We start from the raw sequence: 27,927 nt of genomic DNA, 5'->3' as shown, positions 1-27,927 counted from the left end.
GGATTGCTGTGTTTATTTTATTTTATTTTATTTTATTTTTCTTTTGTTTTTAAATAGCCTCAACCAATTGATGCTCTTCTTCGTGGTTGTATAGGTGATTTCTTAAAAACTCTACAGGATCCTGATCTCAATGTCAGGAGAGTAGCACTGGTAGCCTTTAATTCTGCTGCTCACAATAAGCCGTCTCTTGTGAGAGATCTCTTAGATTCTATTCTTCCTCAGCTGTACAATGAAACAAAAGTTAGGGTAAGTTTGTACAGTCTTTTCACGTTTTATATCTTTTTTTGTTATTTACATAATTATTTTTGATAATAAAGTTATTTAAATATATATATATATATATATATATATATATATATATATACAGAGAGAGAAAATTCTGTTTTCAAATAATTTTAGTATGAGAATGATTAGCACATTAATTGTACTAGCTGCATTTTAAACATCAGTAAAATTTCAGTTTAATATTTGTTTAAAGATGTATATCTGCTTTATATTTTATTTATTTTTAATTGCTATGTGAAGAGAGGATATGCAGGAAAAGTATCTGGTGAATATTGTTTGTAGATAAGTGGAAAGATAAATAGTCCTCACAATCTTCATACTAAGACGTGATATTGTAAGATGTGTTCTTAAATGCTGGTGCAATTAATTGTCATTTGTGAATCATTGTTACTTGGAAATAAGGAGATCTATTCAACCATAAAATGTTCCACCATTCCATAAATATATTCACATGAAAATGTTTAACTGCATGATCTGTGATATTTCATTGTAGTATCAATGATATTGCACTTTTAATAATTACTTCACATCACTTGTATGCACATCAAGACAAGTTAGTTAGTTAAATAAAAGATATAATCAGTAGTTGACATGTATAATGCTGATGTCAACCACATGCATAAGAGGCTATAAAAAAACCTCTAACTCAGCACTGCCATGTGTGGGCAAGTAATTAGGGAGAAAGGAAGCTTTGCTGATGAGTTTCTTGAAGAAGTGGGTGAAGGTTGCATTCATTGGAGGAAAATGATATCGGAAAGGGTGTTCTGAAAAACAGATGGAATGAGAGAAGAGGATGAGAAGTTGGTGCAATTAGTTTGGAGCTGGATTGTACAGGATGGCCCATAAGTCATGGAGGGGTTTAAACATTTAATTTAATAACTTTTTTATTATTAATTGAAACATTGAGCATAAAAGTGGACTAATGCCAGCATTTCTCAAATGTGGATAACACATTTTAGTGCTGTATCTACTTTTGAGTTAAGAAAGTTGAATCATTGCACTTTTATTAACATTGCATTAAATTAGTTATGAGTTTTTCAGATTTTTAACCTTTTTCAGGCTTCTGCTGTTTGATTTGTACATTAACAATAATGGAAACGGTTTGGGGGGGGATAGCTAATTGTTTGCTGATGATGTAGAACTGGGAAAAACAGTAGTTAATGAAGTGATACGAGATCATGTAGGGTAATTTAAAGAGACTGACAATGTATATAGTCAGATAATAATGGTTGCTGGTTCATCTTGGCAATTTAGGATTAAAAATTAAATTGATGAACTGGGCTGCAAGAAGTGAAGAGGCTAGGGATTTGGAGGAGATAATGAACAGGAAAATTTATAGAATTTGGAATTAATCATTAATTATAACTAATTTATATTATTTTTAATATTTATGCTAAGACTTAATTTGGGGGAAATCTCTGATACTGGAGAATTCATTATTTTTGTGAAGATTCATAATAGTGATAATAAAGCAAAGAAAAATCTGATTAAATCAACAAGAAAGAAACATTGTAAGCTGTCAGAAGAGGCTATTCAAATAGAAGAAGAAGAAAACTTCAGGAAGACAAAGAATGGGTTAGACAATTGAATGCAGATTTTCAGAGATAAACTAGAAAAGACAAACATCAGAACCAAAGGTACAAAACAGTTGAAGAAAGTAACATGACAGAAAGAAAAAGAGCTCTGTATAGAAAGATAAATAAAGTTGGAATAGTTTATCCTTCGACTGGATATAGTAAAAAGTAATTTGGGAAAAAAAATTTAATGGAGAAAATTTATTGAGGAACCTATGATTATGAAAAGCAAGGTGATATAAGCAAATGGTATTGCCAAAAGGAAAATCTCCTGGAGCTGATTGGAATGTAATGGAATTATTGAGAGCAGTATGCAAAGAAATGGACAGTGTTTGAGTGGGAAAGGTGATAAGGTGGGGGGGATATATTATCATCCTATCTTTTTAATATTTATAGTGAACATGTTATAAGAATGACTGACTTAGATAAAGACCCAGCAGGAATTAAGATTCAAAGCAGAGAAAATAAGTAATTTAAGATATGCTATGAGGCAAGGAAGATCTGGAATAGTTCATTCTAATGAAATAAGAGGGAAAAGAAAAATGCCAAGCTTAATTTAAATACCAGTAGCTTCTTCCAGTGAATTTGATTGAAGGAGATAAAATAGAGGTGGTAGGAAGTGATGGTCGATGTGAATTAGGAATTAAAAGTAGGATGGCTATTGGATCGAAGCTATGTTAAACTTGATAAAAATTTTGAAAGAAATGTTAGTAAGTTGAAATTGCTAAAGCAGTCATGATATATCTTCCAATGGTGATATATTGATTTGGAAGCTGGTCCTTAGAAGTATTGTAAAATTTGATGTAGCTTGGAATTTTACAAGCGAAAAGGGAAATTTTGTTTCTTTATGCTAAAGGTTCGCACGGTTAGCCTAGTGGTTATGCGCTTCGCAACCATATGCCTGGGGAAGGAGTGTCCTAGGTTCGATTCCCGTCGGTGACGTGAGGAGCTGAAGGATCTTCCTCAGCCATAGCCAAGTTAGCCAGTCTTGGGCGTGGACAGCAGGGTTTTTTCCCCAGTTTATTCTGGGGTTTTTCATCCCGCAATGCAGGCAAACTGGTCTTGAGAACTCAACACTACAGGCCATAGGATACACCGGGGCATAAGGCTTGACCACCTTATCCTGTAAATGGATTGAGGTCCGATGATCAATGGACCCTCGACACCGCAAGGTAAAAGAGGGTATAAGGAAGAAGAAGAAGAAGAAGATGCTAAAAGTCTAACGAATAGGTAGAAAGAGTAACCTCCCTATCATTTAATTAATGTATTATTGTATTAATGTAAATAAATGAAGGTCATCAGCAGATAGAGGCAGAAATATCGGGAGTAGGATCCAGAGGACAGGACGTTATGACAAGGCCACGCCAGAGGAGAAGCTAATGGGAATGATGAGAGAATAGCCGATGTAAAGACCCGGGGCAGTTTCGGTTGGATATCAAAGCCACGGGAGGTCAACCGAAGCCAATAGCTGCAGGGCGAACTTCAGGCGCCGGAGAACTTGCCCGTATGCTGAAACCTCTTGTCTGAGCTATTCGAGTGTTGGAGATTGAAGCCCAAAGCCCGTTACTATCCCGGACGAGCCCCTAATTGTAAATGGGTTTGCTTCTGTTACTGTAATAATGAGGCTATTATTTTCCGCTATTTGTATATACCTTTATTTTATTATATTACACTCTTTCCTTATATATCCTACTATTGCGTAAGAGGCTTATTGACCTTTTGTACTGAGTCGTATGTCTATGAATACTGGAAAATTTGTTTGTTAAGACTGCACACCAGCATCATCTAATTGGCATAAAACTCAGTAATATGGCCGGTTGATTTCTCTCTCTCTAACACAAATTCCTTTAATAAATTTTAACACAAACAGTCGTGGTCTAATTTGAACTTAACTACACGCTTCTGCTATGTTACTTGGTTCCTGCTCTTAGGTTCACGTTTATTTAGGAACAGTGCATTGTAATTTGAAAGATCAGGCAGCACTCTATTGACATATAAACAAAACACATTTATTTACACTAGTATAAAAGGTACATCAATCAAACAATAGGGAGGTTGCCCTCTCTACCTATCTGTTAAACCTTTAGCATAAAGAGAAACTTTTTCACTTCAATATTAAATAACTCTATAGCACAATTACTTATTTACTCTCTGCTTACAAAATCAACTTATTGAGATTCTAATCCACTCACAAAAGAGGTTAGCTAACTGTGTCAAGTTATTTCACAAATTTATACCAATTACTAACATGCCAAATGACTCTTTTATAGACACATCTTATTACTATTAACTCAATTCTTATCAGTCCATCTATAATGTATCTCCTAGATTACAAAAGATGGAACAAACTTACAGAGGCTCTGTGTCACATACTCATCTAAGGTCTAGTACTAAAGTCCCTATGCTTTTCCTTTCATCTTGGGCCTTAGGCTTCCTTCTGGAGAGTTTTGCTTCAGGGGCGTTTCATCGGGATAGTAGTGGACTTTGGACTTCAATCTCCTGCACTCGAATAGCTCAGGCAAGAGGTTTCAGCATACGGGCAAGTTCTCCGGCACTTGAAGTTCGCTCTGCGGTTATTGGTTTCGGTTGACCTCCCGCGGCTTTGACATCCGACCGAAACTGCCTCGGGTATTTACATCGGCTATTCTCTCATCATTCCCATTGGCTTCTCCTCTGGTGTGGCCTCACCATAACATCCTGTCCTCTGAATCCTACTCCTGATATTTCTGCCTCTAACTGCCAATGACCTTTTCTGTCGATCTTCAATGCCTTTTTATTTCACCATCTCCAGGACCTTGCGCGAAGGGTTGATGCCCCCGAAGAATTCGGCATGCCTCTTTGGTCTTCTGTTTCGACCGACCCGTTCTGTCTTCTCCTTACTACACACAAAATCCAATTAGACGGACACCTGAACTACTTGTGAATTTCATCGTCCCTTTTAAGAATGACCTTGATGGTGGGCATTCACAGAGCTTGTGAACAATGGTTTCAAAAGCACTTAGTTAAACAATAACATATAGGTTGACCTTCCGTGCATAGCATTTCTTTTGTTTCTTGCAAACTTTATTCATTCTTTGTTTACTATGTCTTGGCCAGGTTAAATTTATCGTAGGATTAAATATATTCTTTTTACAAACGTTCCTTTTATATTACAATCTTTTGAGATGTGACCTCTGTAAAAGTCGATGTAAGGCACTTGTAAAATTCCAAGCTACATCGAATTTTACAGTATTGATTGCTAAACAGAAGCCAGTATACTTTGGACATGTTATACCACCAGCTGAATCTTTATAAAAGGAACTTATGTTGGGAAAGATCGAGGATATTAACAGCTAGATAGCATACAACAACAACAATTACTAATGTTACTAATAGTAATTTAAAAAAAAAGTATATTGACAAGCAGAGATGAAGTTATTATGAGGCTTTGATACAACCATCTGGACTGTTATTTACCAACTTGGTTGTCTGAGTTTCTGAAAAATGAAATGATGGAGAGGATTCAAAGGTGAGTGACCAAGATGGTGATAGTTCTGTGGAATGCTTCATTTGGGATTGAAGGCAGAAAAAGATTGGGATCTGATATAAAAATGTAAATTACTATAGGGATTTTATAAGACATGTAGAAGAAATTGTTTATTACATGACCATAATTATTCATTATGTGCTTGGAGCATGGTGAATGAGTGGAGAGGTGATTGTGAGTGCATTGTCAGTAAATAAATTCATGGGAAGTATGAATCAGTATTATATGAAGTATGAATAATGGTTAGCATGGGCTTTCTCTAGTGATTCTTCAGACTACATGGAAATGCCTGTATAAAAAAAATAATAATTTTAGTGATCACTTATTTTCTCTTTCATTTCGTTTCCAGAAAGAGCTTATTAGAGAAGTTGAAATGGGTCCATTTAAGCACACAGTAGATGATGGATTAGATATCAGAAAGGTAAGCTATACTTAGATCTGTGCACAGTTAATTTCAGAAAAATAAAACAGTATTATAAAATCGTAATTGTTTCCAGAGTTTCAAAATTTAATATCATGATCTTAGCACACAAAAATTAATTTTGCTTTAATTGTCTTTATGTAATCTCATTAAGACAGTTTAGTTGATTTGTGAAAAGCTTTATTATTATAGTAATTTTTAATTTGTTTAAAATCATTTATGCAAAATTTCTAGTTGTAATTGTTAAAATTGTTAAATTAAAAATCTTGATCTATTTAGGCTTGGTTGCTTATGTGCAAAAAAAAAAAAAAAAAAAATTAAAAATTAAAATAAAAAAATCAGATTAGTAGTAATCTTTATTTAGATTTAGCTTTAATAAAGATAGTTAATAGAAATATTAGTAGAAGTTTTATCGAAAACTAATCTTAAATATTTCCACATTTGTGTTAAAGTTTAGCTTTTTTTTGTGTATGTGTTTTTGTGGAGAGCATGCTTTTCAAATACAGGTTCATTGGGAAATAACTATTATATGTTAATAATATAGAGACAGCATTTAGAAATCAAATATGAAACTAATTTCAACATAATTTACAAGAAAGTTGGGTTTGTTTTTTAGTATGAAACTTTTTAATTGAATACATGTTTCATCATGATGAAATGCAAGTACTTATCTTATCAAATGACTATTAAAGTATTAAAGGTAGTTATATAATATTTCTGCTATAGTTCCTGATTTTGATACCTTTTTCTATGGAAGTGCTTTCCTGGCATTTTGATGGTTTCACATGTTTGGCACATTAACAGTAGAGAAAATATGATGGCAGAACTCATTAGGACTTTTAAAATATCTTAGATTAGCATCTTACCAGTAACATGCAGTTTTATCATACTTAATGCTGTTTATTATATGTTTATTTGTTTTAAGTGTAGGTAATTTATGCATTTATTCAGTGATTATTTTATCACCATTCATTGAATTTTTATTGTTTTTAGGCAGCTTTTGAGTGCATGTATACCCTTTTAGATTCATGCCTTGACAGACTTGATATTTTTGAGTTCCTAAATCATGTTGAAGATGGACTAAGGGACCACTATGATATCAAAATGCTCACATACCTGATGCTTGTTAGGTTAGCTTCTCTTTGTCCTTCAGCAGTCCTCCAAAGTAAGTGGTACATAATTTAATAACTAGATATGTTTTCGTTATCAAATATTACATAGGTTTAATTGGGCAGATTTTATATAGAAGTATATACCTCTACTTATTAGAAGCAGTAAGCAGTTAAATGCCATCTAGGGAAGGGGGGGGGGGGTAAGTTTTCTACTTTTGCTGCTTTCTACTAAAGCAGCAATTTCTTTTTCTACCTGCAGATTACTTTACAGCTGTGAATCAAAAATATCATTTGCCTCATGAGGAGGTGCAGTGCTAGTTCACATCATCCTGCACAAAATATAGGTATTATCAAAAACCTTGTGCATCAAGAATTCACAATTTGTTCTTTTGACTCTTCTTTTAAAAGAGTTAAACAAAATAAAGCTGTATCACTTAATGGATATAATGAAACGATGATACAGAAAATAATCGATAATTGTCATCCTTTTGTCAGATTGCAGTCTGATGTTAAAAGGATTTACAGAAGTTCAGAAGTACCTTAAAGGGACTTCTGAACTTTGTTTGATTCCAGAGATCAAACAAAGATGTTGCAGTACAATAGGTTAAATTTGATTGTCTGTTTCTTGAATTACATGAAGCCTTATGCCATCTCCTTAATCTTGGGATTAAAATTGTTTATAATTTTTTTTAAATTACATGATATACCTGTTTCCCTGGAATTTTGATGTTGTTTTCTCCTACTCATTCAGATGTGGCCAAGACACATGGAAGTATGCACATCTATATGACTCATTCATGTGTTCCTCTTTTAAATGCCAATTCTTCTGCTTTCTCCCTGAATAATGCTCATGTTACATTGAGTGAATATATAGGAGCATTTAATAAATTCTAGTTTCCTTTACATTATGAAACCATTATTTAAAAAATAGTGTTATTTTGAATAAAAAATATACAAAGGGATTGTGCTTATGAACCAGCAGAGTCAGTCAGCACACTTCTCCTGTTTGTATCCTGGAAAATTTGATTTGGTTTATGAATCAAAACTTTCCAGAATTATCTTTGACAGAAGTGAAAGTGCATTATCAGAATAAATGTCTGGTTGTTTGTCATGACCAAAGCCCTTATTAACAGAATAGTCAACTTTCACTGTAGCTAATTACCATTATGAAATCACTCACTACAATAAATTCCCACCAAATCTTTGCCATAGGACAGCAGCATTCCTCTGCTGAAGGAAATTCACTTCACAAACCTTCCACTGTTTGTTTGTTCTCTATGAGTTTACTGCACTAAGAGTTGGCTGGATAGGCTGGAGAACTGATTGTGACCATGGGCTATAGCATATTCCACAGATGTCAAGATCTCTTGACTCTCATGAGAGGTTTTCTATGGATTATCTGGGGGGGGGGGATCGTTTGCATTCAGCCACTGTCAAGAAATAAAGCCATATCATCAGTGAATATAAATTTACATAAGATACTGGCAAGAGTTTGAATATGGACTTGGATATAGGCTATATTACTAGAAGTTCACACATGGAGCACATCTGATAAAAACTTTATTCCTGTTTCTACTTAATGTTGCTTACTGATTACTACTATGGTTAACTTTAGAGATAAATATTTGCAAATATCTGATCTTTTTTGAAATATAATAATCTATCAACGAGTTACTTGTTATTGGGACTTATCCATAGCTACATAAGTTTAGGAAATTGTTTTTATTTTATAACTTGCATAGTGATATAGGTAATATGAAATAGCTGAATCCATAGGTGAGGTATACACACACACACACACATCAAAATCACACACATCATCACATGTAAACATAGTATATAATATAAATTCATTTTAGAAAAATAAATTACTTCTTGAATCAGTTGATGAAAATGTTGGAGAAAATAAAAAAGAATTATGAAACAGTTTTTAGATCTACTCTGTAAGCTATAAAATCTTTTTAGGACTTGAACGGCTAATAGAACCTTTACGAATCACATGTACCAGCAAAGTAAAGGCCAATTCGGTGAAACAGGAATTTGAAAAACAAGATGAGCTAAAAAGGTCGGCGATGAGGGCATTTGCAGCACTCCTTGCTATTCCTGATGCAGGTACTACTTTAGTTTGAATTTTTTTCTTTATTTTCAACTTTTGGTGGTTTATAACTATACAGAACTTAAATATTATGAGATTAAAACTTAGGAGTGTTTTAAATTTAATATATTCAGTCACAGAAAATTCACAATTGTTTCTTTGAAACCTGCCTATTCTTGTTAAGAACCTGGGCAGCTATATACTCACCCTTTTTCTACACAAAAGTCTTCTTAGTACTTAATATCTTTGCCTGATAAGTAGTATACAGAATGCTATTTCACTTCAGTACAATTAAGATTTTATTACTAAAAGATAATTAACAAATAATCACACATAGGTTAATTGCCATCTAATTAATTGATATTTTGTCAGTATTTCGTAAGCCATCTTTAGAACCATAAACAAAAGGTCTGTAATAAATTATTAAGGATATCACAAGCTATTATGAGGTCTTCAGTGAAGACAGAAAAGCTTACCAGTTGTGATTTTTTATTTATTTATTTATTTTTTTTTTTAGCAGGTAAATTATACTAACATTAATGGCAAAAAGTCCAGTAATTGGTACTTAAAAAAAATCAATCATGAGAAATTAATTGGTGTTTAAAAAGTAGAAAGATGAAGCATTAAATAGGATATTTTACAATAACATTCTTCCAGCAGAATGTCTGATGTTGACACATGAACTACCAGACTAACCTGCAGAGCTAAGCCTTATGATATTTAGATTAGTCTACCATCATTTTCTGATGTATCTCATAAGGTACATATCAGGTACCCAGCATTATATATGATATAGTTAACAGCCATAACATATCAGCTTTAGAATCTTAGTTTGTTTTTGCTATAATTCCACTCAAACCAAACTAAGCATACCTTTTCTCTCTCCAATTCATGCACATCCTTAAATGGTAATAATGTTGAGTTCTTTTCAGATATGTTCATATCTTTTCAGATAGATTCTGTCATTGATGCCATATTTGTTGTTGGTTAATACATTTGCATACAAAATTTGTTTCAGCAGTTATGTAATTTAATTAATCCTGTAAATTTAGAAGTTATTTTTGAGTATGACATCATCTGCGTACAATGAAGAACTGAGTTTAATATATCCAAGTTTGATATGAAGTTTAATGCTTTGTCCTTCATAATGAGATTCACATAGAAAATGAATAACAGATATTGTGTAGCTTGATTTACCTTGTGGTGAGATGAGGGGAAAATCTCGTCCCCATCACAATTTCTTATTTTTGTATCAGCAGATGTGCCACACATCACATGGCATTGTTTGTTTGTTTCAAGATATATTAGAAAAACAGTAATTAAGGAAAATTCTATGTTTGGTTGGCATATTTGAATTATTAAACACTGTTTAAGTTATGTGAGAATGGCAGATATAAGAAAGAACAAGTGTGAATAGAAATACTTTCATTACTGACAAATGAATTATTAATAATTTACAGTTGTACGTTATATGTGTATGTTCAATAAGTTGCCAGTGTAGAAAGAATTGCATGTGATCCTGTAAAGTCTAGGCATGCATATTTGCGTTTTTGACGGGCATAATTAAAAAAAAAAAATTATGAGGAGAGGAAATGAGATTTTCTTTGTAAACTATAACTATAGGGAGGAGATTATCCAAGGAACTAATAAGATTGATCAGATGTGATTCATCTAAGCATGGCAGGGATGTGCATGAGTTGATAGAGCAGCAGATCAGTTTATACAATTTATAGTGCCTGTTATATGTATTTATTTCTGTATTTTATTTATACGGTCAGCCTTCAACTTACACTGTATGCAGCTTATGACCACTTGCACTTACAGCAGTTATCCCGTTAATACATTCACCAAATACCACCTCACTACTACAACCTGTGGATCATGATGTTATTGCTGCCTTCAAGATGTATTATTTAAGAATTGCTTTTCTCAAGAAACTTCAGACTTTTGACAGCAATTAATACATTGTACAAAGAATGTAGATATAGATTTTGTAGAAATGTGTGCTTTTGCCCTTCACATTTCCAGGGCTTTCAATCATGTTTGGCATCAAGGCCTGTTTTGCAACCTGCTTTCCTTCAATCTACCTGCAACTCTCTGTAGCTGGATAGATGCAATGTTTCATCTGTTCTGTGTCTCTTCTACAGGTACTTCCATGGTCACTACTCCAATGAATTGGCAAACATCATTCCTCCACTTGATGTTAGGCCTGTTAAAACAAGAGCAACAGATCTCCAACATCCCTTTTCAATACAGCTGCAAACTCATTTAGCCTGCTTCTCCTATTCCTCATTTATTCCATCTACCTCTGGAACAGCCTTCCCCATAATACATTTTCCAACAATTTCAACCTACAGCCCTTTAAGAAGAATGGCAGTAGGTTTTTTCTTTCTCAACCCTCATCTGCACCTCACATATAGGTTCTTATACCTCTCATTTGTGAGATGTATATATATATATATATGGAGTGAGGTGAGAGCAGAGGGTATGAATGGTGTTTGGAAAAAGCTGCTCAAAATATATGATACAAGATAGTACTGCTAGCTAAAGAGTTGTCGGTTGACAATGGAAATATAGAGGAGTTGGTAGAAGATGTCAATGAAGAGCTCATAGATGAAGACCTTATAGAGCCAGAAGTGTAAAAAAGTTGGAAGAAAAAGAAGAGAGAGAGAAAAAGAACATGAAGATGAAGCCAGTTTCCCAAAAAACGTTTTTTGGCAGAGACATTTGCCTCTGTTAATAAGGTTGTTTGAGGAAATGTACCCTAACAACATTGGAGAGATTTAGCAAAGTAAACAGAATCAGTGATGCAAACTGCTTTTATAGAGAAATTTATGTACAAATGCAATAAAAGACAAACTGTGCAGACTAAGCTGGATGTAATGTTTTTTAGTTTAAAGAAAAGCCCTCTTCTGCAGTCATATCACCACTGAAGATGAACCTAGACCTTCCCCAATTTGTGCATCTGGTAAACCAACTTCAGAATGCCTAGCTGCAATTCCTGAATATGAAGAATTTATTGTTGATGAACTAGCCTCCTCTTTTTCCACCTGATTATTTTACTGGTACGCACACTGAAGTAATATTAAATTATAATTTGTACATTGTATTATTTTGCTATAAACAAAGTAAAATTAGTGAAAAATGTAACAGAACAGACACACTTGACATTCAGGCATGTTAATTGTATACATATCCTATCCTTCTTTCATATAGTGATTTTTACAATGGAATTTTCAGGACAGGGTCTCTCATAAGTCAAGAACTGGCTGTATCTTGCTTTGGTTTCTAGAAATTTTCTTTTATTCACTGATGATCAGCATATACTTTTTACAATAATATATACATAAATAATGTCCAAATTATCATCAGAATTATCCACCAGTTCACAAATCCTACCTTTATCTTCTATCTTATTAATAAGAGATCTCATTGATTCTATATTTTCTTGGAGATGAATGGATGCAGTTCTCTTATAATACATGGGATTCATTTTTACTTATTACCGACCATATAAATGTTCCAACCGACACTATTATTACAGTTGCAAGGAAAAAAATAAGTGGTTTTATTGTATTACTAATTATAGTACCATGAGTGACTTTTACAGTCTATGTACTATATTTAGTAACAATTAGTATAATTAGAGACAATGGGAGTGAAAATGACTCTACATAATGAAAAGATCTCCTTTCTTACAGACACTATGCTGCATACATGCAAGCAAAAGTTTTACTATCGCACCAAATATAACACGATACATTTGTCCTGTTTACAATGCAGTCATATGCAAAAAGCAAAAAATTTATATAAAGCGAATTTTCTGAAGCAAATACAGGTGTGTGTGTGTGTGTGTATGCATGCATGTATATAATCTTGAAATCTTTTTTTTATGTTGGGCCCATATACGAGAAGTTGGCTGGTCAACCTATAGTACGTTAGTACCGTATATGGGTAGTGGGTTGGGAAAGGAAAAACTTGTTTACATTTGATTTAAAAGCCTGTATATTGTATTCCTTGCGAAATACGTCAGGGGAAAGACTGTTCCACAGTATAGCAGTAGCAAGGATGAAGGAGGAGTAAAAGAAACTTGTTCTGTGGGTTTCAAGGTGTACTGCGAAAGGATGTTGGGCAGCAGCTGTATATGTTCCAATGGGCTTAGTACAGAGTGGGGGGATTATTGATGCTGTTTCAGATGAACATTTCTCATGGAAATGTTTATATTCTATAAACATTTCCATGTTTATAGAAGTTTGTGGAGACCAAACATCTATGTGAGAGTGAGGGGAGCAAGTTGGTAAGAGATGGGTCATTTATCAGTCTAATTGCTCTCCTCTGTATTGAGTAAAGCATTTTGAGGGAGCTTTTAGGACCACCACTCCAAATGTGAGAGCAGTATATTCGATATCTGGGTGGATTTGTGATTTGTATAAGGTTAACAGCTGTTTAGAGGTGAAGTAACGAAAACCTAGTTTTTTGGAAGCTGAGGATGCAGTGGTTGTGATGTGTTTATGCCAGGAGAGGCTCGATGTCAGGGTAATTCCGAGAAGAGAAATCTCATCTTGTCTGGGAATTTGAGTGTTATCAAAAATAATGCTTGGGGGGAAATGGTTCTTTTTTTGTGAGAAATAAAACAGAACTGGGTTTTACTAGCGTTGAAGTTGACGAAGTTATCTGAGCTATTGGACGATGGCTTGGAAGTCGGAATTTTGGGCAGTGGTGGTTGATGCTCTGTATGTTGAAGTGAGTTGTTAGAGTAGGGTTTGTCAAATGAAAGGGAGGAGTGCAATGTGCTGTCATCTGCAAAACTGTTGGGTTGGAATTGCATTTGAAATTTTCTATATCATTTTTTTTTTTTCATTTCTTGTTTAAGTTCATTTATTGTAGTTTTTGCATACTGCAACAAAGTTTTAGAATATTTTATTTAGAATATTTATATTCTAAGTATAAAAATTTAAAAAAATGAACATTTTATAAGACAAAGAATGACCTAGTAGAAAATATCACATGTTAGAACTGAAAAATATAATAAAGAAGATGAAAAATAGGAAAACACCAGGAGAAGACAATATAAATATCGAACTATACAAAAATGCAGGTGAAAAATTTAATGAAAGACTTCTGAAATTTTTTAATATGGTTTGGATGTCCAGAAAAACCCCTAACTCTTGAAAAAAAGCACTGGTTATCCGAATCTATAAAAAAGGAAATAAAGACAATTGCAATAATTATAGGGGGAATTAGCATGCTGAATACAGGATATAAAATATATGCAGGAATATTAAAAGAGAAACTAAGCAGCATTCTAGAAGACAAATTACTAGAAGAACAAAATGATTTCCGAAAAGGCCAATCCTGCATAGATCCAATTTTTACTTTAAAATTATTAATAGAAAAGAGAAGAGAATTTCAAAAAGAAATACACGTGGCCTTTATTGATTATGAAAAAGCCTTTGACAAAATTAGTAGACAAAAATTGTTTAAAATATTAACCGATTTAAACATACCAAACCAACTTTTACAATCTATTCAAGAAATATATACAGGAAATAAAATAGCAGTTAAATTAGAACACATCTCAGAATGGAAAGATATATCAAGAGGAGTACGACAAGGATGTACCCTCTCACCTCTGCTTTTCAATATATATATAAATGAAATATTAACAATCTGGAAACAGCATAACCCATTTGGTATACAAATGACCCCGCAAATGAAGATAGATACACTACTATTTGCAAATGATCAAATAGTATTAGCTACATCAGAAGATGACTTACAAAGATCATTAAAATCATTAAATGATATCTCAAAGCAATATAATATGACAATATCTAAAGAAAAAACAAAAATAATGGTATTCAAAGGAGAAAACCCAATAAGAACTAAAATAGTGATAGATAATAAAATACTAGAACTAGTAAACACTTTCAGATACTTGGGATGTGATCTATCATACGAAAAAGAAAAATTCATAGACACTAAAATATCAAACTTTGTCAAAGTAAATGGCATAATAAATAATATATTTAAGCCGTCCCTGGTACAAAAACACACTAGAATCAGATTATATAATGTCTTGTCAAAACCAACTCTACTATACGGAAGCGAAACATGGACCATGAAAATGAAAGGTGAAAAACGAATTCAAACAGCAGAAATGAAGTTCCTCAGAAAAACAGCTGGATATACCAAGTGGGACCACAAAACAAATGAAGAAATCTTACAATCCCTGAAAATAAAACCAATTAATAATTACTACATAAGACAGTATAAACAAAAATGGCTAGAGCATTTAAATCGAATGGACAACAGCAGACTACCAAAAATATTATACAGATACAAAATAAGTGGAAAAAGAAGAATCGGAAGACCAAGAAAGAGATGGCATGAGACCGGAACAGGCCATTTGGCCTAAATTCCATGTTAGGAAGAAGAAATATAAATATTTGATTTCTTTTTTATCCTGTTATTATCAGGATTTGAACTTTTCAGATATATTGTTTTTAGATGCATTTTTGATTGTTGGCCAGTATTTCTTTGTTTTTCAGTTATATTTTCCTGCTTTATTATTTCTTCTGCTGTTTAATATCCTTCATTGCAAAGGCTTTCTAGTAATTTCTATAAACTTTCTCTCACTGTGTGAGAGAGAGAGAGAGAGTCTGTGTGCGCGCACACGCTCATGCATGCTCATACCTGTGCATAATGTTGAGATGAATACATCTGTACATTGGACAAAACAGAAGAGCAGTTTAAGTTCAACATATTCAGGAAAATACGTATTGAATTTATATTTTCCTCTTATCTTTCTGTACCATATATAGATTAATCTAGCATTTGGCATTACATAGATCTGTAATGCCAAATTCCTTACAGACATCATCTAGTTCCACTATGGCTTCAGTATAAACTTCTCCATGTTATGTTTCATGCAACTCTAACCTCTTTCTCTCCCAATATTATTATTGCATTTTCTCCATAGTGATTAACCTATCTCGCTCAACGTAGACTTGAATTTTTTTTCTTCTATTAAGTGCATGATTACTAATTTTAGAGTTTTTCCATTCATATTCCCATTCACCTCTATCTAATTTGCCTTCATGGAAGCTTTTAAAAAATTAAAGTGAAATGAATCTTAAGTTCAAAGATGGATGTTGAAGGGAGAGTTTGCAATTTTGCCCTTAATGCAGCATTTTCATTTTCCACTGTTCCAGAAAGTCTTTGAACAAAAATATAAATAATTCTTGTAATAAAGTTTTGTGTTGTCAGTTTTGATTTTCTTCATCTTTAGTATTATGGAGGTATAAAAGAGTGCTTTCTAAATCAGTTCTTATTCTTCATTAAATTTTAATGCACCATACATCCTTTGGATGGAGAAAATTTTTGTTCAGCAAGTGATTTCATCATAAATTGTAAAGTTGCACTTGCATTAGCAACTTGAAAACAAAACACCTCACCAGTAAGCTTCAGTGGAAGACTAGGCTGATTTTGCCTATTCTATAGCATTGAATTCCTCTTGAGAGAAATTAATTTTAAAATTAAGATCAATCATTCTAAGTGAGATCTTCACCATATTTTGGATTTATATATTTTTGTAAAGCTTGCACATTTTTAGTAGGTGAACATTAGAATATCGTAATGACTTGTTTTTATTGTATAGTCTTGTTATGATTTAGATTATTACATTGATCATTTTCGTCCTCATAGTTGTCATCCTCATGCAATAAATTTTCACTAGTCTCCGCACCCTCTATTTCATTGTTACTCTGCTTCTGTTGATAAAAATACTAATTACACCCAAGTAGAATTCCATGTGCATACCGAAGTTGCCGCCTTGCATCATCATTTAATTTTCCAACCTTTATCAATACTGATGCACCATATATAGTAATGCAAATTACATCTTTCTTTAAAGTGAAGGTATTTTTTTTGGCACAATTTCCTATTGAGAACATTAATAGTTTCCGTAATGTCCATTTTTAGTGCTTGTCTACTCGTCAAAAGGTAGACTTAAGTCTGACAAGTGAATTGTACCATTTAACTTCAACTCAGTTATCTTTTAATAAAACATTTTTTAATTTCTGTATAGTTAATCGCAATTTTCTTAAAATAGTGTTGGAAGATTTAGGTATTCCATCAAAACCTCACACTATTAATACCATTCTTGGATTATTTAAAGTACAGGTAACTCTATATAACTCTGTATTTTGCTTATATGCAGTTTAATTGTGCCCTTTGAGCTAGATGTCTGGCAAGAGAAAAACTAAGGAAACTGAGAGTGAAAAGAGGAATGTGAATAAAGAAGAAGTGAAGAAAAAGGTCAAGGAAATCCAATTCTTTGGAGGTGAAGTTGGAGTTCTGAATTGGTTTGATAGAGGTAAATGTAGCACTAATGTTCAAAGGGCACCATCTTCTGAGCAGGTAAAGGACAAATAAAAAGAGAGCTCCCAGTTCCCTTAAATATCTTTCTAATCCTTTATTTCAATACTGAAGTTTCCGTGATTGCCCCTTTGTATGATGACATCACTTCACCTCTCTCCCTTCAAACGTCTCTAATGTGGGTGCTTAATTTTTGTTCGCAAGACCTTGTGAACTTTTAATTTTGCTGATTCACCTTTCCAATCTTGTTTAATTCCCTCTCTTTAGTTTTTCATACAACTTTCAACAGAAATTATTTTATTCACTTTACAAGAATATGAAGTATTATTTAATTATTATTTTAATTTTAATTTTTCATTATATATACATGCGTTTGAATCCCTGTAAAACTGAGCCCAATAAGTTAACTAATTTAACTTATAAACTTGACAAATGCCAGCAACACACATTTTACAAGGTGCGTTGCTGGCATTTGTCAAACTCTGAATTTAGGGAACTGTTCATTAATTGGTCGTTAGATATCATTAGCCATGACTGTTGGAAATCTCATTGCTCAAGGCCAGTCACATTCTGACATAGGCACATGGTTGCTTTATGCATAAGGCAACCATGTGCAAATTGAAATAGTTTATCTTCATCTAAATTGAATTATTGGCTTAGAGTTCAAAATAAAGAAAGCTCATTACTTTGATAATGAAAATACTGGTGTTTCAGCATAAAATTAGCGCAACGTATTGGTATTTAGGTATACTATAAACTAGTAGCATAATCACTGTTTCCAAATAATTTAGTTGTGAAGATTCTCCAGGCCCAAATGCTGATTAAACAGTGCTGCTTAATTTTTTGCTTATTAAAGTACATCAGTACTGTTAAATTCCAAAAGTTTAGCATTGAGTATTTTTAAGAATCTTTATAATACATAAATGTTGTATTTTTAATGTCTTTCACAAAAAAAATTATATTTTTATGAGTAATTACTATACAGAGTGGACCAGAAGTAATTGTGCAGTCAGAGAATCCACATTTAAGCAGAAAAAATTTATTAACAGAACATAATATTTCAATGCAACAAAACATCAAACAAAAATTAAGAACCAAAATAATAAATTATAAAATGAAATTCTAGTGACTCTTCTGTTCTGTCACTTCTGAGATGCCCTATATAATTTAAGTATTGAACCTATTAAAACAGTGTTTGTGTTTTGTTTTTTCAGATAAGAATCCTTTGATGAATGAATTTTTAACACAAATAAAATCAACAGCAGATCTCCAGACACTCTTCGACAGTATTCAAAAAGACAGCACAGGAACAGTCTCAGAATCAGCATCTCTAATGGACATCAGCTAAATTTCCATCCTCTACCATCCCTTTATATGACTTGTCAATAAAATACCGAGTGCAGGAACACCTCTGTAACCCACATCACTGAAATGTCAAACCACAGCATTTAAAAAGAACTGATTGGAGATGCTTTTTACTTTTTTTTCTTTTTCTTTTTTTTTCCCTTTTCGCTTTCCTTCTTTCTCTCCAGATTTTATTCCACTTCAGTCAGCCCTTTTATTTGGGAAGACTAATTAAATATATATATAAATGTATACACGTATATATATTTATGCAACTAATGCGTATTCCTGAGTTTTTGTTCACGTGTAGACTAACTCTACATTTGCTTTTTTTTTTCTGTTGTTATTTTTTACGCTTTACTATTAGCAAGTGCAAGATCAACAGCAAACACACCAGGGTACCAGTGCCTGTGTGTTTGCCAGGTGTTCCATTGTGGTTTTGACAGTCCAGTAGTGGTTATTTCTGTGATAATGCCATCTTTTGCAGCTTGTGAGTGATGTGCTGAGAAGATTGCCTAGTTCTGTGCCATTACATGAGACTGCTTGGGTGATGGCAGCAAGTTAATCACTTACAAATGGTTCCATCTCTCAGATTCAGGAGTGTACTCCTTGCTTTGAATGCCAGTTTCCTAATAAAATATTCAATTAGAATGTGGTGTCAAGTTATTTAAATGGAATAAAGTAAACTTTACAAATGCTGTGAAACACACAAATAAGTATTAAATATTAATTTCATTATTGCTTACACATACTACCTATATTATTAAACATATAAATACAGATGTATAAAGTTCTACATTTACACTCCAGAAATACAATAACAATTTAGGGCATAAACTGGAAAATATATTTGAAAGGTACCAACAATTGAGATTTTAGTAGTTTACCTTGTGTGCTGTTTACATCAGGAATTTTTCTTATTTAAATATATTGATCTAAACTCAGTTACTGAAGCCTCAAGGTTAAATAAATGGAAGGAAGCCCCACATAGAAGCTGGATAGGACTATCTGGTTCTAAGAGAGCCAAGTGCAAAAAAAATTTGCATGCTGCTCAGGTAGCATTCAGTTAAGTAGAATAAAGTAAATTTTATTTCGCCTATGTGTTTTCACATTTCTCATATCTAGATAGTACTATTATGGCATCACTGAGACAAGGTTGTCCTCCTGCACTGATAATTAGGGAAAGGTACCTCTACACTCTGGTAATGGTCTAAAGAAGTTTCTGCTTTAGGCATCTTTTGTCAGGTGGGCTTATCAAGATCCTTAAATTGTTTGTATGCTAACAAATTTTCTGGTCCTGATGATGGCCCCCACCAGGTGTGTTTCTGAGCAGGCCTGCATCCAGGCAGTCCCATGGAGAAGGGGTATTGTTCCATTGCTCTCACCTTAGTTCTACCAAAAATAGTGGAAAAGTTCATCAGCAGTTGGCTCCTTCATTGCCTGGAAGTCTGCTGTTGGTTGTTGGCTTGCTATTGTGGATTCTACCACTCAGTCCACATCACATTGAAAATCTCCTTCCCTGTATTGCTCATCTATCCGTCCAAGCTGTGGAGGAGCTGGTGAAACGCATGTAGTTGCTCTGAATATTTCCAAGGCTTTTGATTGTCTGGCATGGGGATCTGCTTATTAGATCCATAATATGGTCCTGTCAGTCACCCCTTTGTGACTGGGTTGCTGATTTCCTCTCTGGTCAACGTAGTTTCCTTTCTTTGGATTTACTCACCAGTGCCAAAGTGCCCTTGAGCTTTATACTTTTGCTCATGTTCTTTATCTTATTCATAAATGAACTACTGTCACTAATCACAAATCCTGTCTGTGGTTTTGTTGATGGCCGTGTGTTCCATTCATCATCTTTGTTTAACAGGGCACTTGGGCACAACAATGCCTTTCAAATGACCAGAGAGGTAATTGGCAACCGAGTCACAAAGGGTAGATACAGATCTTCCCACTGTATTTCAGTGAAGTGGGGGAAGTCTTGTCAACTTTAGGATGAAGTCTTACCTTGTTTTGTGTAGATAGGACAACACTTCACCTCCTCTGACCATTGATGTTGTCCAGAACTCCATGCGGGATTAAATGTCTCTTCTTTGGATGACTTGCATCTCTGGCCTCTTCTAGCATGGACATTTTGAATCCATGGCTGCTTCTGCATCTAGAAAATTAAGTATGCTTTACACCCAGAACATTATTTCTCACCTGTACAGCACCTGACACTAAGTCTCAATTCTGCCCTACCTGAGAAATAATGTCCTGAGTAGGTAAGGGAATGAAGCACTGGGACATCTGTGTGGGGAATACACTTGATTGTGGGTCCTTTACCGTGGATGTGTGTGTGTGTTTCTGCTTTAGGCCTCTTCTGTGTATGTGTTGTCATTGGTGCTGTTCTGCTAAAGTAGCTGACACTCCTCTTTCTCTTAAACTCATAAACATATGAACAGCTGCTAGTCATCATCCATTTATTGTCACAGTTTGGGTATACAGAGCCAGGTTCTCAGCCCGTTCTCTCATATGTTTTGTTTCTGTTCTTTGGAGCATCCTTCTCTACACAGTTTTCCCTGGGAATTATGACCTCCAGTTATTTAGAAAACATGTCAGTGGTTTCCTTTCTTCTTGACCATCTTGCATATGACACTGTGTTTTATGTTTTTCTACCTTTGGTGTGTGGAATTGGTATTAAAAAAATATAGCCTATAAGAAATATTAAAATTTTGATCAGGGCTTCTGAGCTTTTCATGGTGCACCTTGCTATTAGGTATCCCCCCCCCCCCACCCCGGATCCTGAATGAATGAATGAAGATAAGCTTACAATTTGGAAAGTAGCTGGCTATACTGTATTCCTTCTCAGCTTAAACCACCACAATTATTATGATACATCATGAACAGTGTCATGATGGTGTGTAGCCTGGCTCACTAAGGTTCTGCATGGCAAACATTGAAAACTCAAGTTGGAATAAATTCTTAAAAAATTAAGATGGTCATCTTGAATTGCAGGCAACATCAAGTAGAGTGATGTGGAAAATTGGATGATGAGATATTAGTTACCAGTTGTTTAATAGAGACATGCACATTAGACACTATATTTTTTGAATAATTGCTTCACGTGTAAGAGGGAAAACCTAATATAATTTATTCCTCCTATATACACTGGTGTAAAAAAAAAATTAAAATAAGGATGAACTACATTTTTCCCTGTATATGAAAACATTTTCATGACTACAGCTAAATGTAGATATTAATTTATTGCCAGCATACTAATAAATTGTATTGAAAAAAAAGTGTTATGAATTTTATACAAATTAAATTGCTGTACGTTTTGGTAAAAGTTGCAAATTTCATAAGGACCTAGTTAAGCAATTGATGTACAGTGCATCCAGGAAACTACACGGAGAGACATTTCAGTATCAAATATGTTCACCCCCACCCTGTGATGCAGCTCTCACAGTGTCTTACCATGCTTAGCACCAAGTGATTCAGGAGTTCTTGAGGCAAACTGGTTCATTCCTCCTTAAGAGCAAGGATAAAGCCTTGTTTGTTTTCTGAAGGAGAATTTTGAGCAGCAATGCATCTCCCTATTGCATGCCACATGTGTTCTATGGGATTGAGATCTGTGGAGCATGCTGGCCATTGATTCGATTGATATCCTCAGTCTCTACAAGTATCTCCACTGCTCAGGTGTGATGTGTGGCATTGCCATCCATAAAAATGAATTCTTTGCTTACAGCACCATGGAACAATCAAACATGACATTGAACTTCATTACAATATTGTTAACCACCTATAATCCCTTTTCTAACACTTGTAGCACAGTGCATTCATTAAGCATAATGTCTCCCCACACCATGACCTCATATCTATCCCTTTTAAGAACATTCTTGCAATGCAAGCAGTACCACTTTCATGCCAGATCAAGTGTCATTCATCTAGAATTGGAGGAAAGACTAAAACGACTCATCTGTAAAGAGTACATTAGCTCATCGGTGTCTTGTTTCAATTTTTTATGGATACAAAACCATTGGAAACTTGCTCTGAGATGAGCTATGGATAAGGGGATGCAGACTACAAGCATATAGGCCTACTTTTTGCAGATGTCTTGCCACAGTTTGTAGAGATATCCATGTACCTGTGCTTGAATGGAGCTGACCTGCCATGGTACATTGATTACGTTTTGCTGTTAAAACCAAAAATCTATCTTCATGCCCCATAGTGGAGTGAGAGCAACCATACCACTTAGCAAATGTCTGGAACACATTCCTTGGTTTGAAATGCTGCCCAGAGCCTGGATACAGTGCTATGTGAGATTTGAAACTGGCAATATCAGTAATTCTGCAGTCCTCTTCAAGCTTTCTGATAATTCTTCCCTGCATAAAAATATCTAGTGATGGCTTTGAGACATCCAAGTTTGACTTTATTACTTCACAAAAAGATCTTCCTTCAAACAATTCACTTAGTGCATCCTTTTATCCTGTTACCACTTGACCCCTTTGCTCGTGATTCAAAATTTTGAATGTATACCCACTTTCTACTCAAAATTGTCAGTTATACAAATTGCCAAAAGCTGATTCATCTGAATTTGCTGTTGTAATCTTTAGAAATAGTGTTTAGGTTTATGACACAGGTCTGTTTCACTCAATATGTCATGAACTTCTTTCATGGAGAAGACAGACATATTGAGTGAAATATATAGGAGTAATAAGTCCGTGCGGTTAGCCTAGTGGCTTTGCACTTCGCAACCATATGCCTGGGGAAGGAGTGTCCCAAGTTCGATTTCCGTCGAAGACGTGAGGATCTTCCTCAGGCATAGCCAAGTTAGTCGGTCTTGGGGGTGGGTAATAGGGTTTTTTCCGCCAGTTTATCTGGCGTTTTTCATTCCGCAAGCAGGCAAACCGGCCCCGTGAACATACGCTTCTACAGTAAAAAAATATATCCCCCCCAGCAGCAGACTAGGCGACAGGTCAGTTGGGAGTGGTACTAACAAGTAGTCACATCTAAGTAACATGCGGACCCTGCATAGGAAGCAGGAACGCATAGCGAAAGAAATAAATATAGGAGTAATAAATTATATTTAGTTTTCTCTTACATGTGTGAAGCTGTTATTAAAAGTATACAGAGACATTAGTGCTTGTAATTTCAAAGAAGATTTGGAAAAGAAGTCATTTTTTGAATGAGAGAGGAGAATAAGGAAATACTGGTTCTCAAAGACCAAAAACAGCACAGTGGAAATTTAATACCAGATATATGGGAATGTTTGGGGAAAAGTTGGAAACAAGCAATTATAGTATCTGCTGGATTTTTGTTCAGAACATGGACAACATTCCTAACTTCATGTTCCAGTAGAGTTAGGATGGGCATAAATTCACATGGAGAGAACACACAAATAAGTCTGATTGTTATTGTTTGTTGATATCTTCACAGTAGTTCAGATAAGAGTGTATGGGGATTTGAGTTATAGGAATAAAAAATAAAAATATGAAACAGCTGTTCTAGCCCTGACTAATTTTTGAAGACCAGTGGGCAGCCAATTCCATCTTTCAAGTGTTTACTTAGCAAGTCCATACTATCAATAAATCAAAGCTTTTCAGTAGAATATACAGCAGATAACTGCTGCTATCTTGTGATCCTAAGTCATAACAATGGTCATGTTATCTGTAATAAGTTTCACTGTCAATTTTTGGAGCTGCAGGATTGAAAGCCTAAGTTTCCGAGAGGGGGAAACTCTGCTTGCACAACCCAGAGATAAACTTGGAACTAGTAGACGAAAGGCTTTAAAAAAAAATTAAAAAAAAAAAAAGTTCCTTTGATTGGCTGCTAGAATGGAACTTTAAATGCTCTTCCTTCAGGCAGGTTAGCACTATGATTGCAAATACATTTCTTATGGGCTACACAGACACCAGTGAAATAGGAAGTGATCAACATTTAGTTTTGAACAGATTAAAATGTGCATCATACTGAAATGAAAAATATGTAATAATCGTGATCATGCAGCTTTCAGAGATGGACTCAGATATACAAATATTGGAGAAAATTGAAGAACCAAGCCTTAGAGACTAAGTGGAAAAACATGCCCAACTCAGCAATGGAAGCATCTGATGAAACTCTGTGAGAGGACAGAAAATCAGAGCTTCATGGTGAACTTGAAAGCTTAAAACATTTTATGTTCATGGTCATTTAACCAGTATGTGCTCATAGAGAATTTAAGAATAATAAATGATAAATATGAAGGTTGCAGAATGTTCTGGAGATTATCAACAAAAAAAAAAAAAGTAAAAATACAGGAAAGAATACTGTGAAAGGATTCTGTAATTGCTTTGAAAGATGAACACAGAAAAGTAGAATATACTGGAAGGAAATGTAGTCAGGAGTATACCTATCCATCAGTATTTCAAGTAGAAAAAGCCATCAGAAACCAGATGTAGTTTTTCCAGTGTTACAATGCATAATTCATAACACCTGATCAACAGGTTGAATTTAAGATGATTGCAATAGAACTCTCATAACACCCATCTGTAAAAAGAAAAAACTGAATACAAAAATTATGCGAGCATTTTCTTATTGAATGTTCCAAGTAAGATTTATGCCAATATGCTTGAAAAGTGGTTAACAAAAATTTTGACAGATAAGATATAGATAAAAAATAATGGGAATATGTACTTGAATTGTGTACATCTACAAAGAGCACATAGACTAAGTTGTTCACATCGCTATAATTATATGGTGAAAATGGCAGTTGGTTTCAACATTACAGTTATCCTTTGAGTGATATTTGTAATATTTCCTATGTGGTCCATTAACTTTAACTTTCTGTCCACCATAACTACAAGATCTAGTCGCCTTATCACTTACTTTAAGCATAATCCTGCCAATATAATGTGCCATTGGATAACTTGTCACACCAAAGTGCATAACTTTGTACTTACTACCATTGAACTGACAACCATTATTTTTTGCCCACACTTTGACCCTATTCAAATCATCGAGTAAATGCTGTAAATCTCATCAGCAAATAATTGAAGATATCCTGCCCTTCCCAGTATCAATATATATATACATACATAGAGAGAGAGATTAAACAACAATGGTCAAAGAACATCCCTGGGGTACACCACTGGTCACCTTAAATCTAGTAGATTTATACCCCTTCCCATCCAAGCAAATAGTTTATGCGACAGCCTTTCATGTGGTATCCTATCAAATGCCTTACAAGCTCCAACAGTATCGTAGTATATCCATTCCGTTTATTGAATTCGTCTGCAACATAAAATATGAATAAATTGCTCAGATATGACCTCTCTTTAGTAAATCCATGCTGTTCCTTGCAAAGTATAGCTTGTTTATCCATCCACTTCTAAATCCAAATTCTTACCAACTTCTCTAAAATCTTCACAATCACCCTAGAGATACAAGTCATTCTTTCCATTCCTGTAAGATCTTTCCTGAGCTATGACTCAAATTATACAAATATATCATCTTTATCTAGCCAATTTAGATAAAGATTCCTTTAGTATGCATGCATGCTGATATCTCATCTTTTTTTTTTTTCCTATTGCCGAATCCTTATCCAGATTATGCAACACTCTAAAACTTCCTTCTCATACACCTAAATCTCTTCATCCAATATAGTGGTAGCACTGTGTTGCATATACAAGGTTGATAAATCTTGGTTTTAGTTTTAGGATGACAAAGTTCAGGGAAAAGAACCATTAACATTGGTTTTCGATAGGGCAGGTCATGTTATTTATAGCATATATAGTTGTATATTAGAATGGAGGCTGTTCCAGAGATTATCAGTAAAAGAGTGAATGAATGAATTGAAAGAAAAATTTGAACTACCTATACCAATCCTGACTAGGTGTGAAAGTGAATGACATGATGGGAGGGGTTAATTAATCCACTTTCTCTTCTCTGCTGAGAACTTGGGAGTGGGAGAAATCAAGAAGGCAATATTTGAATTGTTTATGCCATGATAGACTGAGGCCAGGTCATCCCATGAAGAGAAATTTTGCCTTTTCCAGTGCCCTGAACATTATTAAAAGTAGGATGGAAGAAAAATGGCCTTTTTATGATATATAAGATGGAGCTGAATCTTTTCAGCATGGAAATCAAGGTCACCCGAATCCCACTGTAAAGATGGCTTTGAGATTAGAAGCAGATATTCCAGAATACTGAGAGAAGTTCATTTGTCATGTGTACACACTGAATTTTCAGTCAAATTTAAAATGTTGCTGATATCCAGAAGTTTACTGAAAGAATGAATGAATCAGTGTATTCCAGCATTAGTTGCATAACTTGACAAAAATGCATCTGTCATCATACCTAATGTACATCTAGAGCAGGGGTTTGCAAACTTCTTAGACCTTTGACCCCTTCATGGAATCCTTGATCCTTCGACCCCATGTTAAATGAATGTTATCAATAATAAATTTCTCAATTTAAAAGCAATTCCTTTAATAGGCACATAGGTTGTTGCATTAGTAAATGATGGTATAAATCCAAATATTAAATATTCTTGCGAATACTGTTGGCACGTCTCACCATCGGCCACCATTATGGACACTACAACTTTTTTTAAAAAAAATTACTCTAAATTCAAAGTTATCAGATCACTAAGCACCACTCTGATAGCCCATAAGCTAAATTGGCGATGCATTTCTTCGTCCCCTGCAACTGAGCCGCCAGGTCTGTAGCATCACCTCACCATATATTTCATTTTTTAGCTTCCACTTTACACCAGATAGCCTCAAACGTACCAGTACATTGTTTTCATACGTTTCTACCCTAAGTCGCTTGATATCATTAGTAGTACTCCCCCTCGTTCTTCTGTCATTCCTAAAAATAGTATACCCATCACACTCGATCCCACTTACCATATCCGATCCTGATAGGTTTCACTAATGCCAACAATCTGAGGCCGCATTGTGTTCAATAAAGTAGCGAACTCAACCCTTTGTTTCTGATGCTCCTGGCGTTTGTGTATAGACAACAAATTACCACCTAGCCTATTCTTATAATTAGATATGCAACCTATTTGACCTCATAGAACTTTCTCTTCCCCCCCCCCCCCTCCAGACATACTCAAAAGGTCCGAACCCACCCCTTTGCCAAATGCATAACCATGTTCAAAGTCATTCATATTTTTATTATATTTGCATACCATAGCTGAACTTTCACACACATTTTCCCTATTCCTCCCTTGA

At 34.4% G+C, this 27,927-nt stretch overlaps 1 protein-coding gene across 1 annotated transcript in view; it reads left to right on the top strand.

The window, feature by feature from the left end:
• Cand1 (Cullin-associated and neddylation-dissociated 1) overlaps positions 1-19,387 on the top strand; it is a 414,848-nt gene extending 395,461 nt beyond the window's left edge. The window contains exons 28-32 of the mRNA XM_090392833.1: positions 58-246; positions 5,735-5,806; positions 6,800-6,971; positions 8,884-9,030; positions 18,607-19,387. Coding sequence (XP_090248959.1) covers positions 58-246; positions 5,735-5,806; positions 6,800-6,971; positions 8,884-9,030; positions 18,607-18,740 — 714 coding nt within the window. The 3' untranslated portion in view covers positions 18,741-19,387. The remainder of the gene's footprint in view (positions 1-57; positions 247-5,734; positions 5,807-6,799; positions 6,972-8,883; positions 9,031-18,606) is intronic.
• The last annotated feature ends 8,540 nt before the right edge of the window (positions 19,388-27,927 follow it).

The sequence above is a fragment of the Typopeltis vanoorti genome, chromosome 5 (assembly GCF_054136105.1).
Source record: "Typopeltis vanoorti isolate ZY-2024b chromosome 5, IOZ_Tvanoo_1.0, whole genome shotgun sequence".
Classification (NCBI taxonomy): domain Eukaryota; kingdom Metazoa; phylum Arthropoda; class Arachnida; order Uropygi; family Thelyphonidae; genus Typopeltis; species Typopeltis vanoorti.
The sequence above is the reverse complement of the archived record's forward strand: the minus strand, read 5'-3'. Positions and strand labels throughout refer to the sequence as shown.